At 38.6% G+C, this 23640-nt stretch overlaps 1 protein-coding gene across 3 annotated transcripts in view; it reads right to left on the bottom strand.

The window, feature by feature from the left end:
- Positions 1–23640, bottom strand: part of CADPS2 (calcium dependent secretion activator 2) — a 280371-nt gene that overhangs the window by 205425 nt on the left and 51306 nt on the right. For all 3 annotated transcript variants that reach the window (XM_041405503.1, XM_041405505.1, XM_041405506.1), the window contains exon 2: positions 19434–19547. In XM_041405503.1, the coding sequence (XP_041261437.1) occupies positions 19434–19547 (114 nt within the window). The remainder of the gene's footprint in view (positions 1–19433; positions 19548–23640) is intronic.

Here is a 23640-nt window from a genome sequence, read left to right as displayed (position 1 = left end):
GGCAGTTTTCACTAGGGTCTCCTTAAATGAATTCTCAAACCGAAAGCATGTACATACACATCCTAAAAACTATTTCCTTCTTTCCATTTATTTAAACCATCAATTATTTAAGTAGTTGTGGCATACAGAAATCAGAAGCCCTTTATAAAGCAAGGAGCTGGGAAAATGCAGGGACAGACCTCAGAAGGACCCTGCAGCTCTGACGGTAGGAATTTACCACGCAGCAGGAATTCCAGGCCTAGGTGCCCCCACATGCTAAAAGCATTGTACCAGAAGGTTTGGCATAACATTACAGGTCTCACAGATGTCTAAACACAGACAAAAGGGATGATATCTAAAGATCCCATTTCTCTCCAGAGCTCCACTGTCAAGCATCAAGCTGGCTGACCTAACTCACCTCACAGTCCTGGAGAGAAATGGTCAAATAATTTCACTGAGACACAGGCAAGAAGCCACTTCCTTCACAATGTGAGGTGGTGGAGTTTGTGAGAATGAAACCTATATCTCCCATTCTCTAAAGGACATATTCTCTATCAATGAAGGAGACTGACTTTCCCCAGTCAAGGAGCCTTCTCCATCTTCCCAATACAACGGAGACATGGGAAGTTGGCTCTCTGGATTAACATTAATTACAACATTCACCTGGGAGGAAGCACTCTTTATTCTTAGTTCCTCCTCTAAGGCATGTTAGTCTGTTTTAACCAGCAACAAATGAATTTAAAATACATAAACACGAGCTTGAACAAATCACTGGAGAGAAGCCTCAAAGAAGATAAAATGCCAATAGAGTAGACAGAAAAATAGATAGAAGCTCTGGAGAAGCTACTGCTATTGTAGTTCATAAAGTCAGAAACTGCCCACAAGCTTAACATGACCTTGTTTACATCTTTAGAAGACAAATATTTAACCTTCTGAGCAAGGAATCTGACTCAGTTACCATATGTGAAGTCTGATAAGGGAAATTTAGCTTATATTTAACTAATATATCAAGGCTGCAGCTATTCTGATCTTAAAGCTTCCAAGAAAACATCTCATATGAAGGTCTGCCCAAATAGTTAATGACTGTCATATTAATTACTGGGATGGTATCTTTTCCTTGTGACAACAAGACATACAGCTAAAACTCTTCTCCTTTTGCCAGACTGAAACTAGTTTAATAGAAGTTGTAGGTATAAGTTAGAAAAGATGCTGAGTAACACCCTTGTCATTTTAATTTATATAACTCTTCTTTTTTTTTTTTCTTTAACGGACTACAAGAAGTGCTTAATCAGAGGCAGAGAACATGCATCTTTGTCTTGGTTAACTACAGAATTTCGCTTCTCCACATCCCCTATGAATATTTCTCTTATCAATCTCCTACATTTATATATATTCTCTGTTATACTGGTTGTTACCAGTTACAGATGTATTACACTCAGTTTAATTGCAGGCTCTCCTTCCTGTTGGATATGGCTGCTTTTATCCAACACATTTGCAACTACAGTTTGTAGGCAATCAACTCTCATTAAACTGTTCTTAATTTTCCACATCCATTTTTCCCTCTCCCACCCAGTGAAATCTTAACAGTTTCTTAAGCTTCAGGAACTTAAGCAATTTTTCTGTGTTTCAGAAACTGTGAGAGCAGTTGCATTTACTCCAGCAGCCTTGCTGAAGAATCTTTATAATCTGTACTCTGGCTTACAAATAAATAAAAAAATATGTACACATAAGTATAAAAATATATGTATACACACACACATACATGATGTTCTTTTCCGCGGCTCGTTTACTTCTGCTATATCCCTTTCTGGAGATGGAACAAATGTAGCAATAGACAGCAATTAAAGTCATTACAAATCATTACGGTTTGATGTCTTGGAGCATTGGGAAGAGTGTGGCCAGCGGGCTGAAGGAGGTGATCCTGTGCCTCTGCTCAGCCCCAGCGAGGCCACACCTGGAGGGCTGTGTCCAGTTCTGGGTCCTCAGTACAGGAAAGACAAGGAGCTAACAGAGTGGGTCCTGCAGAGGCCACAAAGATGATTTGGGAACTGGAGCATCTCTCTTATGAGGACAGACTTGTGGCAGCAGGGCTTGTTTAGTCTTTTCACCAGTTCCCAGTGACACGAGGAGCAAAGGCCATAAACTAAACCAGGAGTTCCACCTCAGCGTAAGACTTCACACTGCAGATAACAGAGCACTGGAACAGTGCTGCTCAGGAAGGTCATGGAGTCTCCCTGTGTGGAGATATCCAAAATCCACCTGTACAGGTTCCTCTGTCACCTGCTATATAGGACTCTGCCTTGGCAAGAGGTTTGGACTCGATGAAATCCAGAGGTCCCTTCCAACCCTAACTGTTCTGTGATTCATGCAGAATAATTATGGGTTTGTTTTCTTTCTTGAGTAGTCTTCCTTCTGCAGAGTTATCACTTGCTCTCCACAGATCATAATTGTGGTTCCTGCCATTTGAATATAGGCTGTACCTGAAGATATCTGCCCCCTTCAAATGAGAATCATTTGTACAACTACTCACTTGGATTACTGGGAACTATTTTCAGCTTTTAATATAGATGCTCTTCTTAACTGACATTTCCTTAAATTGCTTATTCCTATTTATTGGGGGTTTTTACAGACTTTTTTTCCTATTTTGTCTAAGACAGGATGTTATGATTTCATTTACAAACAATGCATTACCTTGAAGTTATTGCTTTCTCCTATAGTTGGTTTTAAAAAATCTGGTACAATCTTTTTCCAATTTCCTTCAACCCAGTCCATTTCTGGCTTAGATAATGCCCATCTTTTTCATACAGCCCTCTGGCTGTCTAAACTTTAGCTAGTTCTTAACAAACCTCCTCCTCCTCACAACATTTTCCTCAAGAACATACTGAAATGCTCCCAGCACAAGGCACAGGGCCAGCTAAACAGGCAGGATGAGCTTCAGAATGCTGCCATGGAAATTCTACTCTTTAAGTCCTATTTTTACATGACCCAAAAGATATTCCTTAGAAGTCCTATATGAAAAATCATTGCAAGAAGCCCTAAAAAGATCTGATGGTATTTTACAACTGACTATGTGAAATCTCCAATCAAAGCCACCTAAAAATAATTTTTCCTTAACTTTCCCCTCCTTACAACAGAAATTAAGAAACAAGTTCCTCCCGCTCTCAAACATAAATCAGCAGACAACATGAAGAGCCTTCTCTTCTACCTCTGAAGCTAATTTTTTTCTATTTCTTATCTTTAAGACTGTTGCTTTCATCATGGCCACAAGACATATAGGATTAGAACTATTTTAACAGAACTAACACTTTTTATTTTAGGGTATTTGAGGTGGATGTTTTGGCAGGCATAGCTGTTTGCTTTTTACATGTTTTCTTCGAGGCTGGATACATCCTTTCCTTCTCTACACATGGTTATCCTATTTGTCAGTGGGTGCAATAGAGTCCACGCTGCCCTCACCAAAATTTCTCTTCCAGAAGTGTGGCTCAGGATGCTGTGGGCAGACCGAGGAGCCCTGGGAAGCAGCACTGGGTGCTTGCACGTGGTTGCAGTCTCAGACCAGCTATGGAACTCACAGCCCAGCCAGCAGCATCCCACATGGTCAGCACTCTTGCCTGTCAGGCCCCACTGCAGCCATCCAGCATGGCATGGAGATGCAGAAACAGGACAACTGGAGCTCTCAGAGAGGAAAACCAGAACGAGCAACAAGATTTATTGTTGCTCTGCCCACAGCTGTAACAGCCAGGCAGAGTGCTGCAGAAGCACAGCCATGGAATGAAACGAGTGGCAATACCAAAACACTCAGCTGAAACTTATTTCTGAGGCCTCCTGACAGACTGCTCCATCTGCCCTCCTGAAAGATAATTTTTTAATGTGGCTTAAGTGTCCCCAGTACCCAAATGCTGTAACAATAATTTTCCTCTGCTGTAACCAATTTGTTTTCCTGCCTTTAGCTTTCAGCTTTCCTAATAAGCTGTCAATTAGTTACGCAAATTTGAAAAACAAACATTCAGCTCTGCTTATGGCAACCTCTTGCTTTTTGCCATCCAAGTTCACTGGGTCTGTATTGCAGATGATTAATTTTATTATCAAGCCCAGCCCCCACAGAAAGCAAGGCAGTACCAGCAGGTTTTTTTTAACTGCAGACTTATATGCTAGAACTGTAAATAACTGTGTGCACTTTTGGGTGATATTAGAAAGACATTAGCTATTGGAAAGCATCCAAAGGACAGCAATGAAGATGGTGAAGAGCCTTGAGGGGAAACCCTATGAGGAACAGCTGAGGTCACTTGGTATGATCAGCCTGAAGAAGAGGAGAATGAGGGGAGACCTCACTGCAGTTTTAACTTCCTCATGAGGGGAAGTGGAGGAGCAGGCACTGATTTCTTCTCTGTAGTGACCAGTGACAGGACCCGAGGGAATGGCCTGAAGTTGTTTCAGGGGAGGTTTAGGCTGGATGTTAGAAAAAGGGTCTTCACCCAGAGGGTGTCTGGGCACTGCACAGGCTCCCCAGGGCAGTGGTCACAGCACCAGCCTGATAGAGCTCAAGGAGTGTTGGGCAATGCTCTCAGGCACTGGGTGTGACTCCCAGGGATGGTGCTGTGCAGGGCAGGAGTTGGATTGGATGATCCTTGTGGGGCCCTTCCAACTTGGGATATTTTTATGCACAGAGAATTTTACGCACATAGACTTCCCACCAAGTTTTGGTCCATTATTCACCCTTCATCTGAACAGATCATCACTGGAAAAATCTGCTTTAAATCCTGCTTTTTAAAACACCATGTCTCCTTATTTTTCAGGAACTCCAAACAAATTTCAACCAACTTCAATGTATGGCAGAAAGCTTGGACTGGACATGTTGAAACTTGGCACAGATGTAACAACTTGAGGAGGATTTCTAATTTAAACAGACTTGTCAATTCAAATGTGAGCACCAGAACCTTAGCATTTCTACAAAATGTAGCCTGATATGCTGCTCTAGTCCAGATTAAATCAAATTCTGAAGGCTCTAATGTGATGAGTCCCTTGCTGAAGCTCTATTAATTAGCTAAATGTGTGCTGAATTTTTAACATAAGCAGCCTTCCTTGCAGTTGTTTTTCAGGAATGCATTTTATTTCACTAATGGGCCATACTTAGGCCATCTGTCTGACCCATGATCAGGGTGACAGGTAGCAGCTGGATCCCATCACGCAGCAACATGTGAATTACAAGCACCAAGAACATTTTACAGAAATCACCTTTAGAAGTGTCATTTTGTGACTTTTTCTGAGTTCCATTTCAAGCTTCTCTATATTCCAGACCCACTTCACCTTCTTTCACCACAAAGCTTTCTCGGTTAATGAACAAATGCCCCCCCCCCCAAAATCCAACACACTCCTGCATACACACACTCTCACCCCCTACCATAGTAGGTGAGGTATTTTGTACTCATTCTGAGGCTTATGCCTCCAGTTGATTTCAACCAGAACAGCAACTGTTTCATGATCACAGATCTGCAAAATTTAGAAACGCATTTTAAAGGTAAACAAATAAATGTTTTAAAGAATCAACAAAGACTGAGTTAAATGCTTCCAATAGTTCAAACAGTCTAACAAATATTATTCAGTTTTTACACTGGTATCCAGCAAAATAATGCTGGACACTAAAGTCCTGGGCATTTCCTCAAACAAAGCAATGGACTTGAACACTCAGCTGGTGCAGGAGACCTTTCTGCTACCCTGCTCTACGCAGAGAACAAGGAAATAAAAATGCAGCAAGGCTGCTTTAGTATGAGTATCAAGAGTCTTTCGGTGCTGAAGGTAACAAACTCCAGCTCAGAGACTGTCATTAGACAATGTAACAATACTTTGACAGGAAAAATAGACTTCCTTTTCAAATAACCAACTCCCGTGTCAAAGTCAGTTGAGTGGAAAGGGAACAGTCTTTAACAAAAGCTGTTAACATGTCCACACTGTTGTTTAACCATAACCTTTTCTGACAGTTCAACAGCATGAACTTAACATTCATTAACTCTTCTAACTTAGGCTAACAAGCAAATTAAGACCATCGCCAAAAATTAAATTTGCAGACAATAATAAGGAACATTTTCTACATTGTTAACCTCAGTACATTTTAAGAGCTTTCAGTAAAAAAGGTTTTTTACCCCCTCTCTAAACAAACAGTAATAAGAAGGACATCTTATTACTGCTTGCACTGTGCACAGCTTTCAGTCTACGCCTGCTTGTGCTTTGCAGACTCCCCTGCCACATGTATTCACTATTATTTTTTCAAAGGATCAGGTCTGGGTTCACAGACATACACAGGGCTTATCTACTTCTAAAAGGAATGTCTCATTCCTTGACGAGTTCAGTTAATCTCGTCCCTGTACCACATGCTATTTACCTACACATTTTTTCAGTCCTTCAGGAGAACTTTTCCAACTTCATTATGATTAAACATGAACATTTTGGAAGTAGCATTTGCCTCCTGTCTCACTTTAGAAAAGACAGATGCACCTTTACTTTCAGTAGATGAAATCAGGTTTAAAGAAATAATTACTGTGAAGTCTACAGCTCCTGCAAGTCTTCAAACTTAAGTCAGGAGAAATTGCTATGCATATTCAGAACAAGAGCAATAAAACAATGCTAAGCCTGAAGACATCCACAGTGATCAATGGGATTCTCTGATTCTGAAGTGAAGCACTGTGGCAGGACATTCCTCTCCCCTTCCCTTCTCTACCAACATGTTCAGCTGTTGTATCTGGATGAGATAACCTGACTGGGTTATCTCTGGCTGGGACCCCCATCTGAGAATAAACCTCTTGGTCTGGAGAACAGATGTAGACAGAGGGAAAATTTAAATATCATTGACTGAAAGTCACTGCCTTACGCTATAAAAGCTACACAAACTATCAGAGACAGAAGCCTCCTACACACTCCCTGGAAATGTGCAGAGCTTCTCCACAAAGTTTGGATGCATCTCCCTGGATACTTTTCTGGAAATTGAGAGGAAGGATCACCTGTATCTCCCATCAGCAACTGGATGGTAAGATACATTGAATCCTAATCTAAACTACTTCTTCACTAGCTGTAATACAAGTAACTCAGTTGGGCTGTATTGTTTATATACTAGCAGTGTTTGTTTATCCTGTGTAGTAAGTCATCTGTTAAAGTCTTATGTCTGTTAAATTTGTGTGTATCAAATAAATAATTCATTTTTTAATAGATCTAATTCAGCATTATTAAGAACTTGCAACAAGAGGGGGTTTTGGGGTGCTGGCTGCCTCAGTAAAGTTACTGTCTACTGCCAGAAGCCTGGGCAAAGATAAACACTTGTTTAAAACTCCCCTTTCCATTCATAACACACACAGAGTTCTTCTCAGAGTTAATAGTAGAACACAAATCTGCATTTCACAAGCTAAATCATCTTCCCCTCAAACTGCCTGGAAATTTCTCAGTGACTCTGTTCACAGAGGCCTTATCTTTGCTCCACAGGCGGTCTTAAAATAGTTATAGCATCTCTCATATGTAAATTTTTCTTTTATTGCTGGCATTTTTTGGTTATAGAAGTCTGACCTCTGCATCATCAAACTGTCTTATAATGCTGGCAGACAATTCAGTCTCCACGGGCCTACAGAGTGCAGTCAGATGCAAACTGCACCTGTTGGGTCATGGTGATCAGGCTGGCACATGGCAGGGATGCAGCCCACCTGCAGTTCTCAGACCTATCTCTGGAATATTGCCAAGGAAACAAAAGCTGCATACTCTGTCTGGGTTCATCCTCAAATGTAGAAGAGCTCTCCTTGCTTAATATCAGAAACAAGGCGTATTTCCAGGAGAATACTTTTCAAGTAGATCATGGGGTGATATCTCAACTTTTGTTTCAGAGATGTCCAAAAAAAGGACTTTGGCATACGTACATAACTGGGCCAATGCCACTACCATGAGTCTGTGTGTTTAAAGCCAACTTCTCAAACGGTGAGAAACTTGTTACTCACATGAGGGTGATGGCTTTTATTCCTCTTGGTCTTTTATTCATCTTCTCTTCAGGGCCTGTGATTGGTGTGGACTTGGATCTAACCTTCATTTCAGTCTTAGCTTTGAAGTTCAACACCAGTGTTGAACACAATGAACTGTAAGTACATTTTAGAGTAGCATAATGGCAGCATCAGGAGAACCCAAATAGGGAAGAAGGACATTTTACCTTTTCCTTTCTGATCAGTTCATCATCAGCAGAAATTGACTTTCTGAAGCAGTACTCACTGCTAGTTGGATCAGAAAAGTGGTAAATGTCTTTCATGTAGAAGGATGAAAACCTTAGCTTACTTCCCAGTGAGCCTTGATGGTTGTGCTCTGTAGTCCAAGAGGGAAGAAGAGCTAAAAGCATCACAGTGAGCTGCACTGCCATGGTGGGGCTATGGATTCCCAGCACACTTTGAGACACACTCCTACTTCTCCTCTGAGCCCCTTGCCAGAATTAAGGCACAGAAGACTCATCAGCTCAAAGCATGCAGTGAAACACAGGGAGATAAATGGAACGCATCACTTCTTTTTGTTCCCTTGTTTCATTTTCTCAATTGTATTTGCAGCATATCTGAAGCACAGTCAGAAGGCTGAGAGCTGGAATAAGCCAACAGAGATCATTTACAATTAATCACTGCTGTAAGTCTCAGATCAGAATTGGTGTTTCAAAAGAACTTTTTTCTCCAGCGACACAATTTATATCAGTTACAGGAGTCCCAAGGACCAGCTTACTCGGTCTTTCCACAACTGAATATCTGTAAAATTTTTAGGACAGTATGCCACTGTCAGAAGAAATGCCTGTATTTTAAGATTACTTCTCTAAGCCTATTATTCTCTCCAAACACAAGCATAAAAAGAATCGTCAGACAGTAACTAATTCATCTTTACTACATTGGAGGAATTGATTGTGGAGGGACATAAGACAACAGGGCTTCTAAAACATCACCCATATGCCTTCCCAAAAACAAACTTAGGAGAAATGAGACAAGGTAACATTTTAACAACTGATGCGAGGCTCATTTTCCAGACACAGAAGTGCGTGCAACAATACAAATACTGTAACCACAAGCTCTTCCTGTTGTTGAAAGGCAAAACTGAAGACCTGGTTAATTGCTTTAAGCTGTTACCCGTGATGGAAATGTGGACAGGTAGAAGGTCTCCCCGAGCCCTGATGACTAGAATTGAAGAAGATACTCTGGAAATCCTTGCATGAGCCTCCCCTGCCCTGTTATTTTTTCATCAGGAATCTCCTTTGATTTGACACTATCTGACAAAGGATTCTGAGTATCTTGAATTTTGATCTGACACAATATCACTGCTTGAATGTTACTAAGTTTGGGAAACTTGCTTGTTGCCTTTTTTTTAAAATCAAGTTTTAAAAATGCTGTGGCTGTTTTGTTTTGGTGGTTTTTTTCATAGTTTTCTGCTAAGTTTTATTGATCTAAAAATGCTCAAAAGCCAACAAAAGAAGGTAACTTGCTTTCCATTATGAAAGATTAAACTTTAAAATTACAAAATTACTTATCTGAAGGCAAAAATTAATGACATTTTCTAATTGGCAAATTTATCTCAAAAAAAAAGACTACTGCATTGCTGCCCTGGAGGAAGGTATAAGAGATGTCAAGAGAGTAAAGCCAAAGAGGTTTCAGTGGGCATTTCAGTACTACTGATTACATTGCATGTGTCACGGCTCATTACAACACTGCAAAAAACAGGACAGAACTAGGCACTTAGATCTGCTTTGTTTCCTTTTGCTTCCATGCAATTTAACTACTTATAAAGGAAACACTCTTGAAAGCATTAAAATCTGAATTGCATTCAGAGACAACCAGTAAAACAGTGGAGGGATAGTATTTGGATACTGACTCTTGCCATTTGTCCACAGATTTCTACCACAGCACTCCAGATTGTCTGGACATAAACAAACCAAGGAGAACAAATAAACCGAAAGAGAAAGAAATAAACAAGCTGTAATTTAATAGATAAACTGACAAAGGTGTACTCCTTTTATTGTTCATGTTCAAATGAACAGGAGACTTACAAGTGAATAGACTCAAAAAAGGGAGATAAGTGTTTGTGACTAATCTTATGCTGCTCAGGAATAAAGATTTGAGAAAAGTTTGGTCCTTGAAAATTCATCTCTGATTAATATACTTCTTACTCTTACACTTGGAAGGCTCTGCTGCAGGAGTACCTGCATGCAAGGAGCAGGATAACATATTACTCATGAAGCATATTTATCACAGAAAATTACAGAGACACAACACATGGAAACAAAGGATGCCTGTTGCTCTCAAAGGAAAACCTTCCTAGTTCATGAAAAGTACACCAAGAACAGAAAACTTAAATAAAACAAAAATATCAAGGTCTCATCCCCAGGAGATTATTCCTTTTCTCGTGCTGGGCTGCCAATCAGCATGCTGACATTCGAGCTGGGGGGAAATGCTGAAAGTACTTGATGTTGAGTTAGGGACAGAATGAAAGACTTTATTCATCAGAAGGTGAAATAGAATCTGTTTATTAGGAAGAAGTTGTGACTTTTACAGTTTCATTTGTTAAGCTGATACTTGATAGGTCTCGAAGTGAAAACTTCTCACACTGTTGGCGAACTACGAATAGCACACTTTGGAGAACTACATCTATAAACAATGACTACAGAGAGAGAGATAATAATTGTTTGAATTCTTTCCTCTAAGTTTCTCACAGCTTCTATACAGCTTCCCAGGATTTTCCTGGGAGAACCACGGCTCTCTCTGCTCAGAGGATATGTGATTCCACAAGTAAAGTGATACTCAGAAGTTCCAAGCACCCAGTTGCAGCTTTCTAGCTGGGAAGTGCTGCACCAGTAGCATGGTGAGTTACTTTGGCATCCGTTCTTAAGATACCAGGAAGCACAAAGATGTCCAGAGAAATCAAGTCATATGCACATCTAGGACCATATGGATCTCTAAGTACAGATGCAGAACTGCATCTTTTGACTATTTCATAAGAAAAAAAGAAAAAAAAACAAAACAAAAAACCAGCAGCATGGTCTTTAATCATCTTGCCAGGCACTGGCAATTCTGCAAGCAAGCAGGCTGTGTGGGACTCTGCTCTGAATGCTGGAGCACATCTCTGACCACATGCTGGCAAGCAGACAGACAGAAGCCAGCCCTGGACAAGCTAACTGAGGTACAGACAGGGTAGCTCAGGGAACTGCTGCCCTAAACACGTGCTCAAAACACCTGCAGACATATTCTTCTTCCTTTATACTATTCTTAAAATTCAAATTCCTTCTGATCACTCACTTCTCTAAGGACCATCACTACGTGGATGAGAGGAATTACAGAGTAAAATATAAAGCAGCACAAAGTATCAGAACCACACCAGGATTTGGGACTGTGTTTGCAACCCTAAGAAATAAGAAAATTAAAGGTCCAAAGAGGGACCATAATAAATGCCTGATATAAAATTTATACTACAGATTAAGAATATGCAATTTGCTCAGTATTTTTGTTTTGCTAAGGAGGCATAAGACAGACACATTTATATAAAATGATAATTCAATAAAATAAGGGATTGTACACTTCACATTTAAAACAAAGCAAGCTAAGCAACAACCTTAAATTAAAGCAGTGAGTTTAAGTTAATAGGACAATCTGAATGAGGAAATTAGGAGAAATGGTTTAATGGCAAGACCAAGTGGAAAGAAAGTTTCCTTAATGAGGTAGTTGCTGTTCACTAGCAATGCTTGAAGAAGGCATTCAGTAACTGGAACAGACTTGGTAATCTGTTTCTCCTACTATGCTCTGTTTAAGATAATGTTGTTTCTTGTTGAGAATCTTGGGTGGATAGAAATGTTATGCCTGCATTTAACTTTGAAGAAACCTCTTGCTTGCTCAGTGAGGATAGCTTTTTTAAGGCAACGTGAAATAGAAAAAGTGTCTCTACAGTACTTAAGGAAATAAAAGCTTGAGACAAATCTTGTTTTCCAATACAGCTTTTCAGAAATACCCCATGGTGGGAAATGTTAATCAAGCAATACTTGGAAAAAAAATCACTCAGAAAATATTTACATCATCACTGTCTGTGTTCTGCCTTTATATTTCTCAAGATATAAGAATTTGCTGTTGGCTTTTGAAATTAGTATCAGAACAGATTTGAAATTCAGTTGAGAGAGATCAGTTGGAATTTAAAGCCCCACTTCTCATTTACTGATTTCTGGATTTCAGCCATGCATTTTCTGACTTTTTCTAGCCCTTACTTCCATGCCTTCTCTAGCTTGGTTTACTTAGAGATTAAGAATTCACCACTAACCACACTTTTTCAAGATATTACTTTTAAGTTTAAAAGATTTTGAGAAGTCACACAGCTCTAAGGGTTTGATGGGTAAAGCTTTCTAATACAAAGTAAAATAGTGACAGAGAGCTTCAATTAAAACATGAAAACAAAAGTTACTTATCCCACCATCTAGAAATCCAAGAGTAAGCGAAAAAATATACAGAGTAAATTTTTGGCTTAAACAGAGTCCATAAGCATCTTATAATTTTCACATGTACTGACATACTTCAAGTGTACTATTAAGGTGAAACTACACACCTCTCTCTGGACACAGAGAGAGACAGAAATTCAGTTGTGGCTGAATGTCTGTTTTGCTGCTAAAAGGAGGAAAGAAGTGTCCTGTTGTTCCACAATGATTTGGAGACTCCCTGAGATATTGTTGAATGGAATTGTGACACACAGATGTCATGATATAAAGGCACAAAAGAAAATTCATCGGCACTAACGTAACCCTAATGAAATATTTTGTGATTTTATTTCCACATCTAGAGGACTTTAAGGGCTCTGTGCTGAAACCTGGAAGAGGTAGCAGGAAGGATAACTGGAAAAGATGAAGAGTTATCATCCTTTCATCATGAAGTGAAAGAAAAATCCTTCCACATAATGATTTTCAAATTTAAAAAATGTTAGTATCTCCTGCAAGATTTTGGCAGATGGGACATTAAACTGTCACATTTTCTCCTAGTAACAGGCTAGCTGAAAAAATACTCACCGCCTTTAGCTGTCCAGAAGACAGCATCAACAAAAACATGTATAGTCTATGTTTCAGTGCAACATGCTGTTAACTGCAAAACCAAAGTCCAGATAAGTTTTGTTTTCCTCTGAGACTGAGTAAAACAGAAGTGAGATTAGGGAAGAAAACAATTAAGCAAAGCAGACCAAATTCACTGTTGTGTAACACTGTGGGCCATTGCTGGTTTTCTAATTGGTTTGTTCAGATTAATAGACATTCAGAATTTATCTAACAAACAAGTAGCTGACATCACATAATGCTTACTACAGTAGAGACATACCTCACTACCCAACACTAATTACCTTTGCAGTGTAATGTCAGACCTACAAGACCTGCTTTGCCTGGGACAACAACAGTCACCAAAAAAACAAAAAATGGATACCATTACTGGAAACTTTTTAAATCTACATCCATTCCTTTCTGTCTTCCTATCAGCACATCCAAATCAAAGGACTGGTATAAGTAATGCACTAAACTCTATCCATCAACCACCTGCCTAATTTAAAAGTTTGAAACAGAGGTCTTTTACAACCATGCTAATACAGAAATCTTGTGGCATCCTCAAATGAATAGTGATCATCCACAAATACAGTGTCCAGAGAGACTGGACAAACACAGTTTCAATGGTAGCTGTATGTTTCTGTGCAGATGTACAGCCTCTCTGACACCATGCAGGTGAGAGTGAAAAGGGGAGTTCCAGTCTGAAAACACAAATAGTTACATGTAGTTATGTGTAAAGCAAGAGGCTTTGTGGATTTCAGCACCGATACACTTTCCATGCAGCAGCAACACAACAGCACTCTCAAGAGACAGCTGCACATCACAAACCCTGCAGTTCCACTCTATCAGGTCTCTCCTTAGCATGGAAGAGGTCCAGATCATGCAAAGCACGTTTTAACTTGTTGTATCTTATCTCCCCCTCACTTATTTTCTTTCAGGAAAATAATTATACTGCTAACAGTGAGACAATCTCCATTAAATGCCAAATTGTGGCTGGTGATCCAAAACACTGAAGGCATTAGAGCTTCTTAACAAAGCGGATGACCTAAATAAACCTGTGTTATGCATCTTTCCGAGGGGTGCCCTGAAACTTCTATGAAGCTTTTCAAAGAACTGGCCTACACCAGACAACTACAATAACAGAACCCATAGAATATTACACTGACCTCAAGTCTGACCATGTTTTCAAGCAACTGGAAGTAAACTGTGGAAGTGCTAATAGGTGGCAACTACAAATGTATCTGGTGTCGAAAGGCATCCTCACAAGGCAAACCACAAGTTATCCTAAAGTTAATATAAAAAAGCATCCTTTTGAAACAACTTCTCCAAATGGACTGTACCAACCATAAATCCCATGCTGGTGTAGTACTCAGATTTTTGAAGAGAACCTGAACAGAGCAAAAAGCCCACATCCTTAAACATATGTGTATACCAATGCAGACTTTTTTAAAAAATGAAAGCAGACAACAGTGATTTATGCTCTGAAACTGTAATCTTCTACACTTACTAACCTAATGTATTTAAATAAATTATTAATCTACTGATTTCATTATTTTATCTCAATAATATAAAACCATAATGTTCCAACATTTAATTACTATTTATTTTTTATGTGCTATGTTTTGATTCTAATGAATGCTTTCTGTTTCCTTTAGGAGTCATCTTCATTTCTGAAACATTCATCAGGATCAACTATCCCTTTTGTTGCCTTGAATAAAAATGGTGAGCCTAAAATAGCTGATAGTAAAAATAAAATTGTAAAAGCAATCAAAGCACCATCTAGTCCAGAAAGCTGGGTCCTCTTTCTCATTTCACCAGTGAGATCCTTCTGCTCGCACATGCAAAAAATTATCAGACCAAGTTTTCCATAATCACAGGTAGAAATAGCATCATTTCACTCCTTTCTTTACAGAAATACCCCAACTTTTTTAACAGAGTAACAAATCATTTAAGATCTTCATATAAAAAAGCTCTCATGAACAGAATTCATCTTTTCCAAAGAATAAGTGCAAGGACTTGCATTAGCAGTTCAGGATTAGGTACCAAAGGACCTTGGTAATTGTAGGACACTTGGCCCACTTCCTGCAAAAGATGAAAGGTGCCACCTATGCACTCTGGTATGGAGGCAAGGAACGCTTTCTGTTACATTTAGAAAGCTGTTAAAGGTAGATTTGGGTTGGATGTAAGGAAGAAATTTTTGTAATAAGGGTGGCAAAATACAGGCACAGATTGTCCAGAGAATTTTTAGATGCCCCATTGCTGGAAGCCCTCAAAGTCAGGTTGGATGGGACTTTGAACAACTGATCTAGTGAAAGATGTCCCTGCCTGTGGCAGGCAAATTGGACTACATGATCTTCAGAGTCCCTTCCCACTCAAATTATTCTGTGATTCTATGACATGGGTCTTCTTCTTTTTCTTATTTTTTTATTTAATTTGTTTTCTACTTTTTGTTCATTTTTGGCAGCCTAGCAGTGCCAAACTAACACCTAGGTTTGTGTACACAAATCCCCTCAATTTAAACAGAAGGTATGTTAAATATGATCTTTGTATCACAGGCAAACTGGTAGAGTCGAACAAAGTCTGATTTTAAATTCTCAAACACCCCACAGTACTAAGCATTACAGATCCTGCATTTAACATTCAGATTTAAGCAGCATGAAGTAATCATGGCTTAGAACCACATATTTAAAATGGAACAGCAAGAAAAACAGGAAAAACACCAGTATGGAGTATTTCCTGCAGCTCCACATTGCTTTAAGCAGAGTTGAAAACCTGAGAACTTGCAATCATTACAATACTGAAAAAGTTTCCACAGCACTTCAAATATTCATTACAATTCTTTGCACCCATTTTACTGATACCTAAGGCTGCATACATTCAAGACCAAAGGATTAGCACTGTGAGTTTAGCCCAAGGTATATGCATACCTATTAGAGGTAAGTATATTAAAGGTGGAGAATAAACCTTTCAGGGCTCTGCCCAACAGCATTTTCCAACCTCAGTGAAGGAGCACGCAAGACTGATGAATGAAAGATTATGTACTATTTCACAGACAAGTTTTTAAAATACAGGGTTGAAGGAAAAAAAAAGGATTTCATTTCATAAGTCACTTTCTCACTTAATTTTATACTTAGCAGTGTGTCCAATATAATTACTCATAAAAAATTGCCATGTGATTGAATTTTTCTCTTTATCTGAAAAGCAGCACTAGCATCTGATGTTCTACTGATTAGAATCTGGCTCAATGTCTGTAATGGAATTTTCCACACACAAAAAATAAAATCCCATGATAATTCTGAGACAAGGATTTCAGAAAGAGTAAACATTTCCATACCTTCTCTAAACTGAGATTGAAGAGAAAAACAAGATAATCATGCTTTCATGTATACAAAAAAGAAGCACGCTAAATTTCAGTGCGGCTTTCAGAAAATGTGGTGGAATTCTAGGGGGAGATTACACAGAACGTGAAAATAACCTTTTCTGGAGAGTTAAAGAAGAATTTATGTAACTTTTCCTATGAATATGATTTTTTTTCTACTACATTTTTAAGATGAATGAAAACTGATGCCAAATTATTCATACATAATCATAAAAACCACAGCAGCATTGGAAAAGGCATAGTGGAGGAAATAAGGCAAAAAACTTGACTGGTGTAAACTTCCCAAGTAGTTCTGACACAGGAGCATGACTTACAGCCTAGTGAAATTAATGCTGAAATTCATATTTATTTATTTAGCAAACAAATCACTCTTTCTGCAAATATTTATAAAAAAGTAAATCAAAGACTTAGCAATAGTTAGTTCCTAAATCCTTGGAGCTTTTTTTAAAGATTCTTAAGAGGACACAGTCTAAACAAACTCATTAATTACAGATTACAGTGAAAACACCTGCAACTACTGATATAGAATTTATGTCACATCCCCAAAACACACCTTCTCTTTCACACCCAAAGTAGAAAATCAACTACGGTAATGAATATATTCTGGATCTGCCAACAATATTACTATAACTCTCAAACCATGACTACTGCATAGGATTTAAGGCAAGTTAATGATTTTCAGAACAAAATAATTAATGAGCATACCACGTACTTCTTTCCTGCCCTGCCAGGTAAGATTAAACTATAGGTGAGCAACTAAAGTATACGGAAATGAACATGGAAGTTTGTAAGATGCTGCATGGCAGGAACAATGAAGATGCCCATGATTCTAAGCACTAACAAACAAACATGGAAAATGTGATGGACCATGTGTGGTAGACATAGAGAGGAGAAAGCACCAAAGCCCAGCATCAACAGAACACACAAAGAAGTAATAGAGACTAATAGTTTCAACCAATGGGTAGCAAAGATAAGGAAAAAGGTGCAAGAGAAACATACAAGTAAAGATGGGAATATCTAATTAGATGCATAAAACTGGATTAAAATGAGTTAAAGAGAAGCAGTAACTTAAAATAAGTCTCCAGCTGGATTCCACCATTGCACTGGTCATTAAATCCTCTGGTAACTATTTACTACAACCCTGAAAAGAAATTAAAAATCATTAGCAAATGCTGACTCAAACTGCACAACTTGAAAGGGCTGTGCAAGTCTGGAAGGAAGTCTGTGGAAAGAATGCAAAATGGAATTGGGAGGCTGGGATAAACAAATAAAAAAAGACTGAAATTACAGCCGGTATATCAGTTCATGGTATATTAACACAGGCTGAAGCTTTTGGTGCCATTGTATCCTTGACAATCATGCTGAGAGTTCTGGAATTCTCTGTTTGAAACCAGACACCCAAAACACTTAATTCAAAATGGTGAATGTCTGAAAATAGCTGGAAAATTTGAGCTTTTCATTTTACAAGGCTATCTTAGATTATTATGCACAGCCTTTCACTGCAAGAGCAGACATGCTAAAAACCAGTTCTCAACGTGTCTTAAAATTCATTAAAAAAGCATGAAGTAAATCTTAACAGAATAGTTAAAGTTTAGACATTTATTTTCAAATAATTTTTATTCACTATCACATCCTTTGCAGACTACTTACTCTAAGACATCAAGCTTTTTACACAGTGTGCTGAAGAATGAAACTTTAAGTCCTTTTCACTTCTACCCTATGTTCAGTGTCTTGAGACATCCCCCTACTCTGAAACCTATTGCTGGGTCACTAACTAGCCCAGCGTTGCCCTGCACCTTCCTCCAAACTGTCCTTCCTCCCAGCCTTAACTTCTCCATTGGCTATACAGAAAAATGGATTACCTTCTAGCCACTTCTGTCATGTTCTCACACACCTAAAATAGTACCTTGAGAATATTGTAGTTTCACCTGCAGACCTATCCCCATCTTTTCACGAGTGTTTTTGTGAGAATTCCTTAATTTCAAATGCCACAGCAGTGATCAGACCATAATATGGGAAAACTTATACTGAGTTTTATGGTTTCTATACAAATTCTTATTTCTACACACTGAGTCTATGATTGCAGCAAAGAAGGAAAACATTTGCCCATCCCTCCCTTTTTTTCTTGTGCAATATAATTTATTGTAGATAAAACCAAGATAGGACATAAATTACATCTTTTTCTGCTTAAGGAAAAAGTAATTCACTAGCAAACAATAGCTGACAGGAAAAATGAACAAATAATATACCAAAAATAAAGCTAATTTTGAAAAAAAAAAATTGTGGTAGGCTGAAATATGAAGGGAGATGTCTCAAAAGGCATAGAAGTTTAACATCCAGCCTTTTTCATTCATTGAGCAGGTCAGAAGTTCGAGGAAGCAAAGTTAAAACACAGGAACATTTACTAAGAGTAACAAGATAATTCACTAGCCCTATGCTGCTGATGGAGAGGGAGCTGTCCTCTAGTTTGGAACTGGACCTGTCCCTCGAGCAATTAAAACTTCACCTACAGATCTGCACTGGGACTGTAGGCACTGAACATGCCTGGGAGGTCACAGCAGGTTGTGAGAGCTGGCCCGTCTGCATGGAAACCTTCTGTTCTTTTGGATGGCAACAGGCAGGTCTTCACCAAAACCTTCTGCATGGTAACTAAAAATCTGAAGACATATTTCTCAGGATGGTAACTTACAAAGTGCCGATTAAAAGAGCTACCTTGGACATATGGAGATAAAGATAGCAGTGCCTAGTTGTATCAAGTGCTGCCAGGAAGATTTTTAGCACCAGGGGTTTTTCATTTTATCTTCTCTTATAAATTTTTTCCCTTAAAAAAGGGTGGCTATTTCCCAGTTCAGTTTCTCTCTTGCGCTCAGGCAGCAGATTTCAACTTCTAAAACAGCAAAGCTGGTTTAGGAGGAAATAGTTTCTAGGAAGTTCACAGCCTTTGAAACTTAAAATTACTTTCCTTGTATCTGCATTAAAAGGCATACTATGAACATAACAGAGAGAACAAAGCACACAGCGTACCTCATAGTAGCTCCGCACAGCGTTGCAAAATGCTTCATCTGCTACGATTTGTGTCTCCCCGTTCAGAAAGGCCTGGAAACGTTCCTTCAGTACCTGCAGCTGCTGCTTGTTGAGCTATGCGAGGAGGGGGGGAGAACAAAAATAAATGCAGTTAGTCTCCAAGTAAAAATACACAGCGCTGCACACACTTGGAACCTGTGAACAGGGAAAAAAAAGACAGGGGCTCCCTGGCCACCTGGCTCACTGGAGAGAGGAGCTCTTCGGAGTCCCAGCTGGACAAGCCACGCTGTTGCAGCCAGACATGCACACAGGCAGCAGCCAAGGAAACTTCTTCTCTTCCCCTGGTGTCCTTGGGATGCCAGAAGTAGGTCTGCATGGATACTTTTGTGCAGTATTTTACAGGCATATGCTGAATATAATGGTTGATCTTCTCCATGGTAGCAGCAGCAGCTAATAAAACTTAGCTTGTCTTCAAATACGTAATTTTCTTTTCAGCCTTCAAATAACTGAACATAAACAACTGAGATGCCTCCATTTTTTGGAGTAAACTAAAAGCACTGCCATCGGAGTGTTTTAACAAGCATGTGCACTGTGAAGAAAATGGAGTTCTAGCCACTGAGGCTACAACACTATGAATGACACGAAACCACTGGATCTTAGGGAAGAGCACAAAATGGCTCCAAGATTGACACCCAATAACACTTGGTGGACTTCATATCAAAGGTGAGTACATTTGGAAAATAAACTCCTAGAAGAGCACATTATACAATTAAACCTTGCAATCAACCCATTTTTATCGAAGTTTAATTTTAAGGGAAAAAGCAAAGTTTGGAAGCTCTCCAGGGATCCAGACACAGGTCTTTTGCCAAGGTTTCTATCCACTCTTGAATTATTTAGTAGGATATTTCTCCTTATCAAGTCTGTGAGAAGTTTGAATATCACATCATATTCTTGAAGTTTAACACTAAAAAAATTTCAAACACAACTCACAGAAAGGTTTTTCAGACCTCCTGCATTTTGCTTAAGTAAAACAAACAAACGGATGTATAGCCAGAAAATGTAAATATTTTTCCAGAGGGAAAAAAACTGATATTTGTAATAGCTAACCTGCAGGAAATAAGACTGTCCCCAGTGGCATAATAATTTCCTATTGAAGAATTTTTTGGCATCTACAGTAAATATGGTGGCATTAGGCTTTCAGGTATCTTATGTCAACATTTTTAAGTCATTTAAGCTACAACACTGTTATCAAATTAGCAGAATCTCTGCTATCCTGATAATGGGCCTACAGTGGACAACTTCTATTTTCCTAATATCACAGGAAGATTTTCATTCCAGACAAAGTTTGCTAAGTTTGCAAACTCATGTGCTTCTTTGAAAAATCTAACCATTTTCTGAAAAACTCTCCAAATTAATTACAAACTTGAAAGCTGTTTTATTTTGATAGGAAACAATAGTATAGATGCCAGCTATGTACTGGGTATCAGAAATCCTCTAAAAAGAAAAACGAAATGTAGGCAGTAGTGATGCAAAGCCAAAAATGCCTCTGAAAAAAAGCTTCAAGCTAGTTAAAAATACATGATAATTCTGTTCCTCATCTTAACAGGACAATTAACGATACAGAACAAGCCCCAGGATATCCCTATGGTAAAAAAAGGCTTCCTGCAGAGGCAAGCAAACTTCAACAGAGGTTGCTGTGACTTGGACAAATTTCCTGGATGAACTCCTGAGAGCAGCAGCCTGACACTGACACCCCATCCTGTACCACTGCTAATTAAAAATCAATGGGAGAACTATTCAGATTGTGTCTGCACATCCACCCAAAATAGCACCTATCCACCTGCCTGCCAAAAATCCACTCCTTGCACAGACTCTTCACAACACTTGATAGCTGCTTCTATCAGACATCAAACTTCATTCCACTGATTTGATTCTTCTTATTCTTCTCTCATTTTCTGAATATTTTGGAAAAGTTGAGACACCAGAAAATGCAAATGATTATGGATGGTTTGAGGGTTTTTTTTCCCAGCACATACATGTTCTTTTGGGGGACTCAGAAAAGAGACGAGCACTCACACGGACAGTGCCCCTCTGCTGAGCGAGCAGCTCCTTCATCCCATGGAATATTCACAGCTCTGGTACGAGAGCATGCAGGCTTCCTGCCAAGGCAATCATGAAAATGTGTTTTCATGCTTGCAGACTTCATTCTTTAGGTGATTTGCTTCTCTATTACCCCCACACCAAACAAAACCCTTATGAATAAGGCAATGAAATATAAATTTAATTCTGACTTTCTCATTTCTAACCATCATAGTTCAGCAAACTGAAATGCCTTTAAAATATTTAATATACGGCTTCCATATTCACTACTTTAGGCAGTAAAAATTTCTAAGGGTCGAGTGGCATTTTAAGATTACTGTATATTTCTTAAATTACTTTTATTTCCGTGCAAAATCTGGATGTACAGAATAAAATTCTCCTGCAAAGCTAAAAAGTAATAGTATTTCCAGTGGAAAAGATGAAAAGCTGCAACTTGCACTAAGGATGATCTGAAGTCTATTTAACATGTCCCAAGTACTGTCATATATAGAAATGAAGTTAACTGTCAAGATACAGAATAATTTATAGTAGTCTACTGCAGCATACAGCTCCTCTGGGTTTTTTTTACTTGTCAGAATATTGAGTGTACAGTGAATTCTGTCTCATCTCTTTTTTTTATGTTGGTCATTTTTAATGAATTTATTAACACTCTTTAATTTGAAGCACTTAAAAATGAAACAAAGCTAACAGTAAAAGTAACAGCTTGGAAATGTGGAGAGAAAAAGAAAGTCTAATTGCATTGGAATGCTGTAGTAGCAAAAGCAGAGAAACAGGTGTTTGTACAGGACATTAGCTCTTGCATACTGCCAAGCACTCAACCTGTCCAAGTCTGAGCTACCTTTGAAGCTGGTCAACCTGGAAAAAGAGAAGACATTATGTATAACCAGAATCCCAAGAGAAATGCCTAAGCTGAAGGGCAGATTCGCTCTGTTAGGAGCTCCCATAATGGAGCTCAAATCCTTCGCAGCAGTACTTCCATTCCATGGCACAAGCCCTTTCCTCTGCTCTGTGCAAGATCCATACACATCAGACCTTGGCTTTCAGTCCATTCTCATCTTCACTGTCAGTGCCTCTGTTTCCACATTTTAATTTTAGTAGGAAGAACCACAAACAGGAAATTTAAAATTAAAAAAATGCATTACTGTATGTACGTCCAAATGTAAACTAAACTCGGAATACCACCAAAAGTACACAGCAAAACCTCATTGATTCTGCTGCTTTCCATTAACCTGCTTCAGTTTTGTATTGCTTCTTTGGATTTTGCATTCTGGTGGTATAGAATCTGTTGTCATAACTGTGTGATACTTCATAAGCAACTACTGCTGCTTCATGGGAGAATGTATACTGTAACTAAATTCCAGTGACTCAGAATATCAGATCTGATTGCATTCTGCAAAATGACTGAAGATAAGTAAAGACAAATTTAAGGGAAAACAAGATTAACTGTCCTCAGATTTGTTTTTCTTTATTGCAGTCACACAACAAACTTTTCTTCCCTTCCATATCTGTGTCTTTCAAAAAAGGTACCTTTTTTTTTTTCTTTACATTTGCTAACCTCAGTAAGCTATCAAACAATGAAAATATTTACGACAGAGCGAACTTCTCAAAGAGCTATTTAATTAAATTAAAAATAACTTTTTCAAGTTGCAGTAGCAATTTAACCAGAGTAGTATAAAAGTATGAAAGAGCCTCAAGCAGTTAACCATTAAAAAACTTTCTCACCTTGCATTTAACATTTCAAACAAGTCATATATCCAGATATATCCCCTTTGAGCATTAATTTAAAAATTTGCTTTTTCCCTGCTAAAGTGAAAGCTGGGTATGAAAACCTAGAGGCACTTCTGGTTTAGCTCCACTTATACCTTTGAACAATTTCAGTACATGGTTTTTACACAGAATTTAAATTCCTGTTTTTATAAGAAGTCACATTTCAAATGATGTCGAAGTTTAGGGAGTTATTCCAATGTCTCAAGTTTTGCTTCCTTAAATAATAAACTCCAATGAAGACAAATGAAGCATGTACGGATCTTTAAGAGTAATACTGCTTATTTCTCTTTGAAAGACTGAAGGAAAAAAAAAAAAACTGTAGCTTCACTGCGCTTGATGC

This window comes from Onychostruthus taczanowskii, unplaced genomic scaffold (assembly GCF_017590055.1).
Source record: "Onychostruthus taczanowskii isolate IOZ18803 unplaced genomic scaffold, ASM1759005v1 scaffold23, whole genome shotgun sequence".
Taxonomy (NCBI): domain Eukaryota; kingdom Metazoa; phylum Chordata; class Aves; order Passeriformes; family Passeridae; genus Onychostruthus; species Onychostruthus taczanowskii.
Note: the sequence above shows the minus strand (reverse complement) of the source record. Positions and strands in the feature narration are given on the sequence as shown.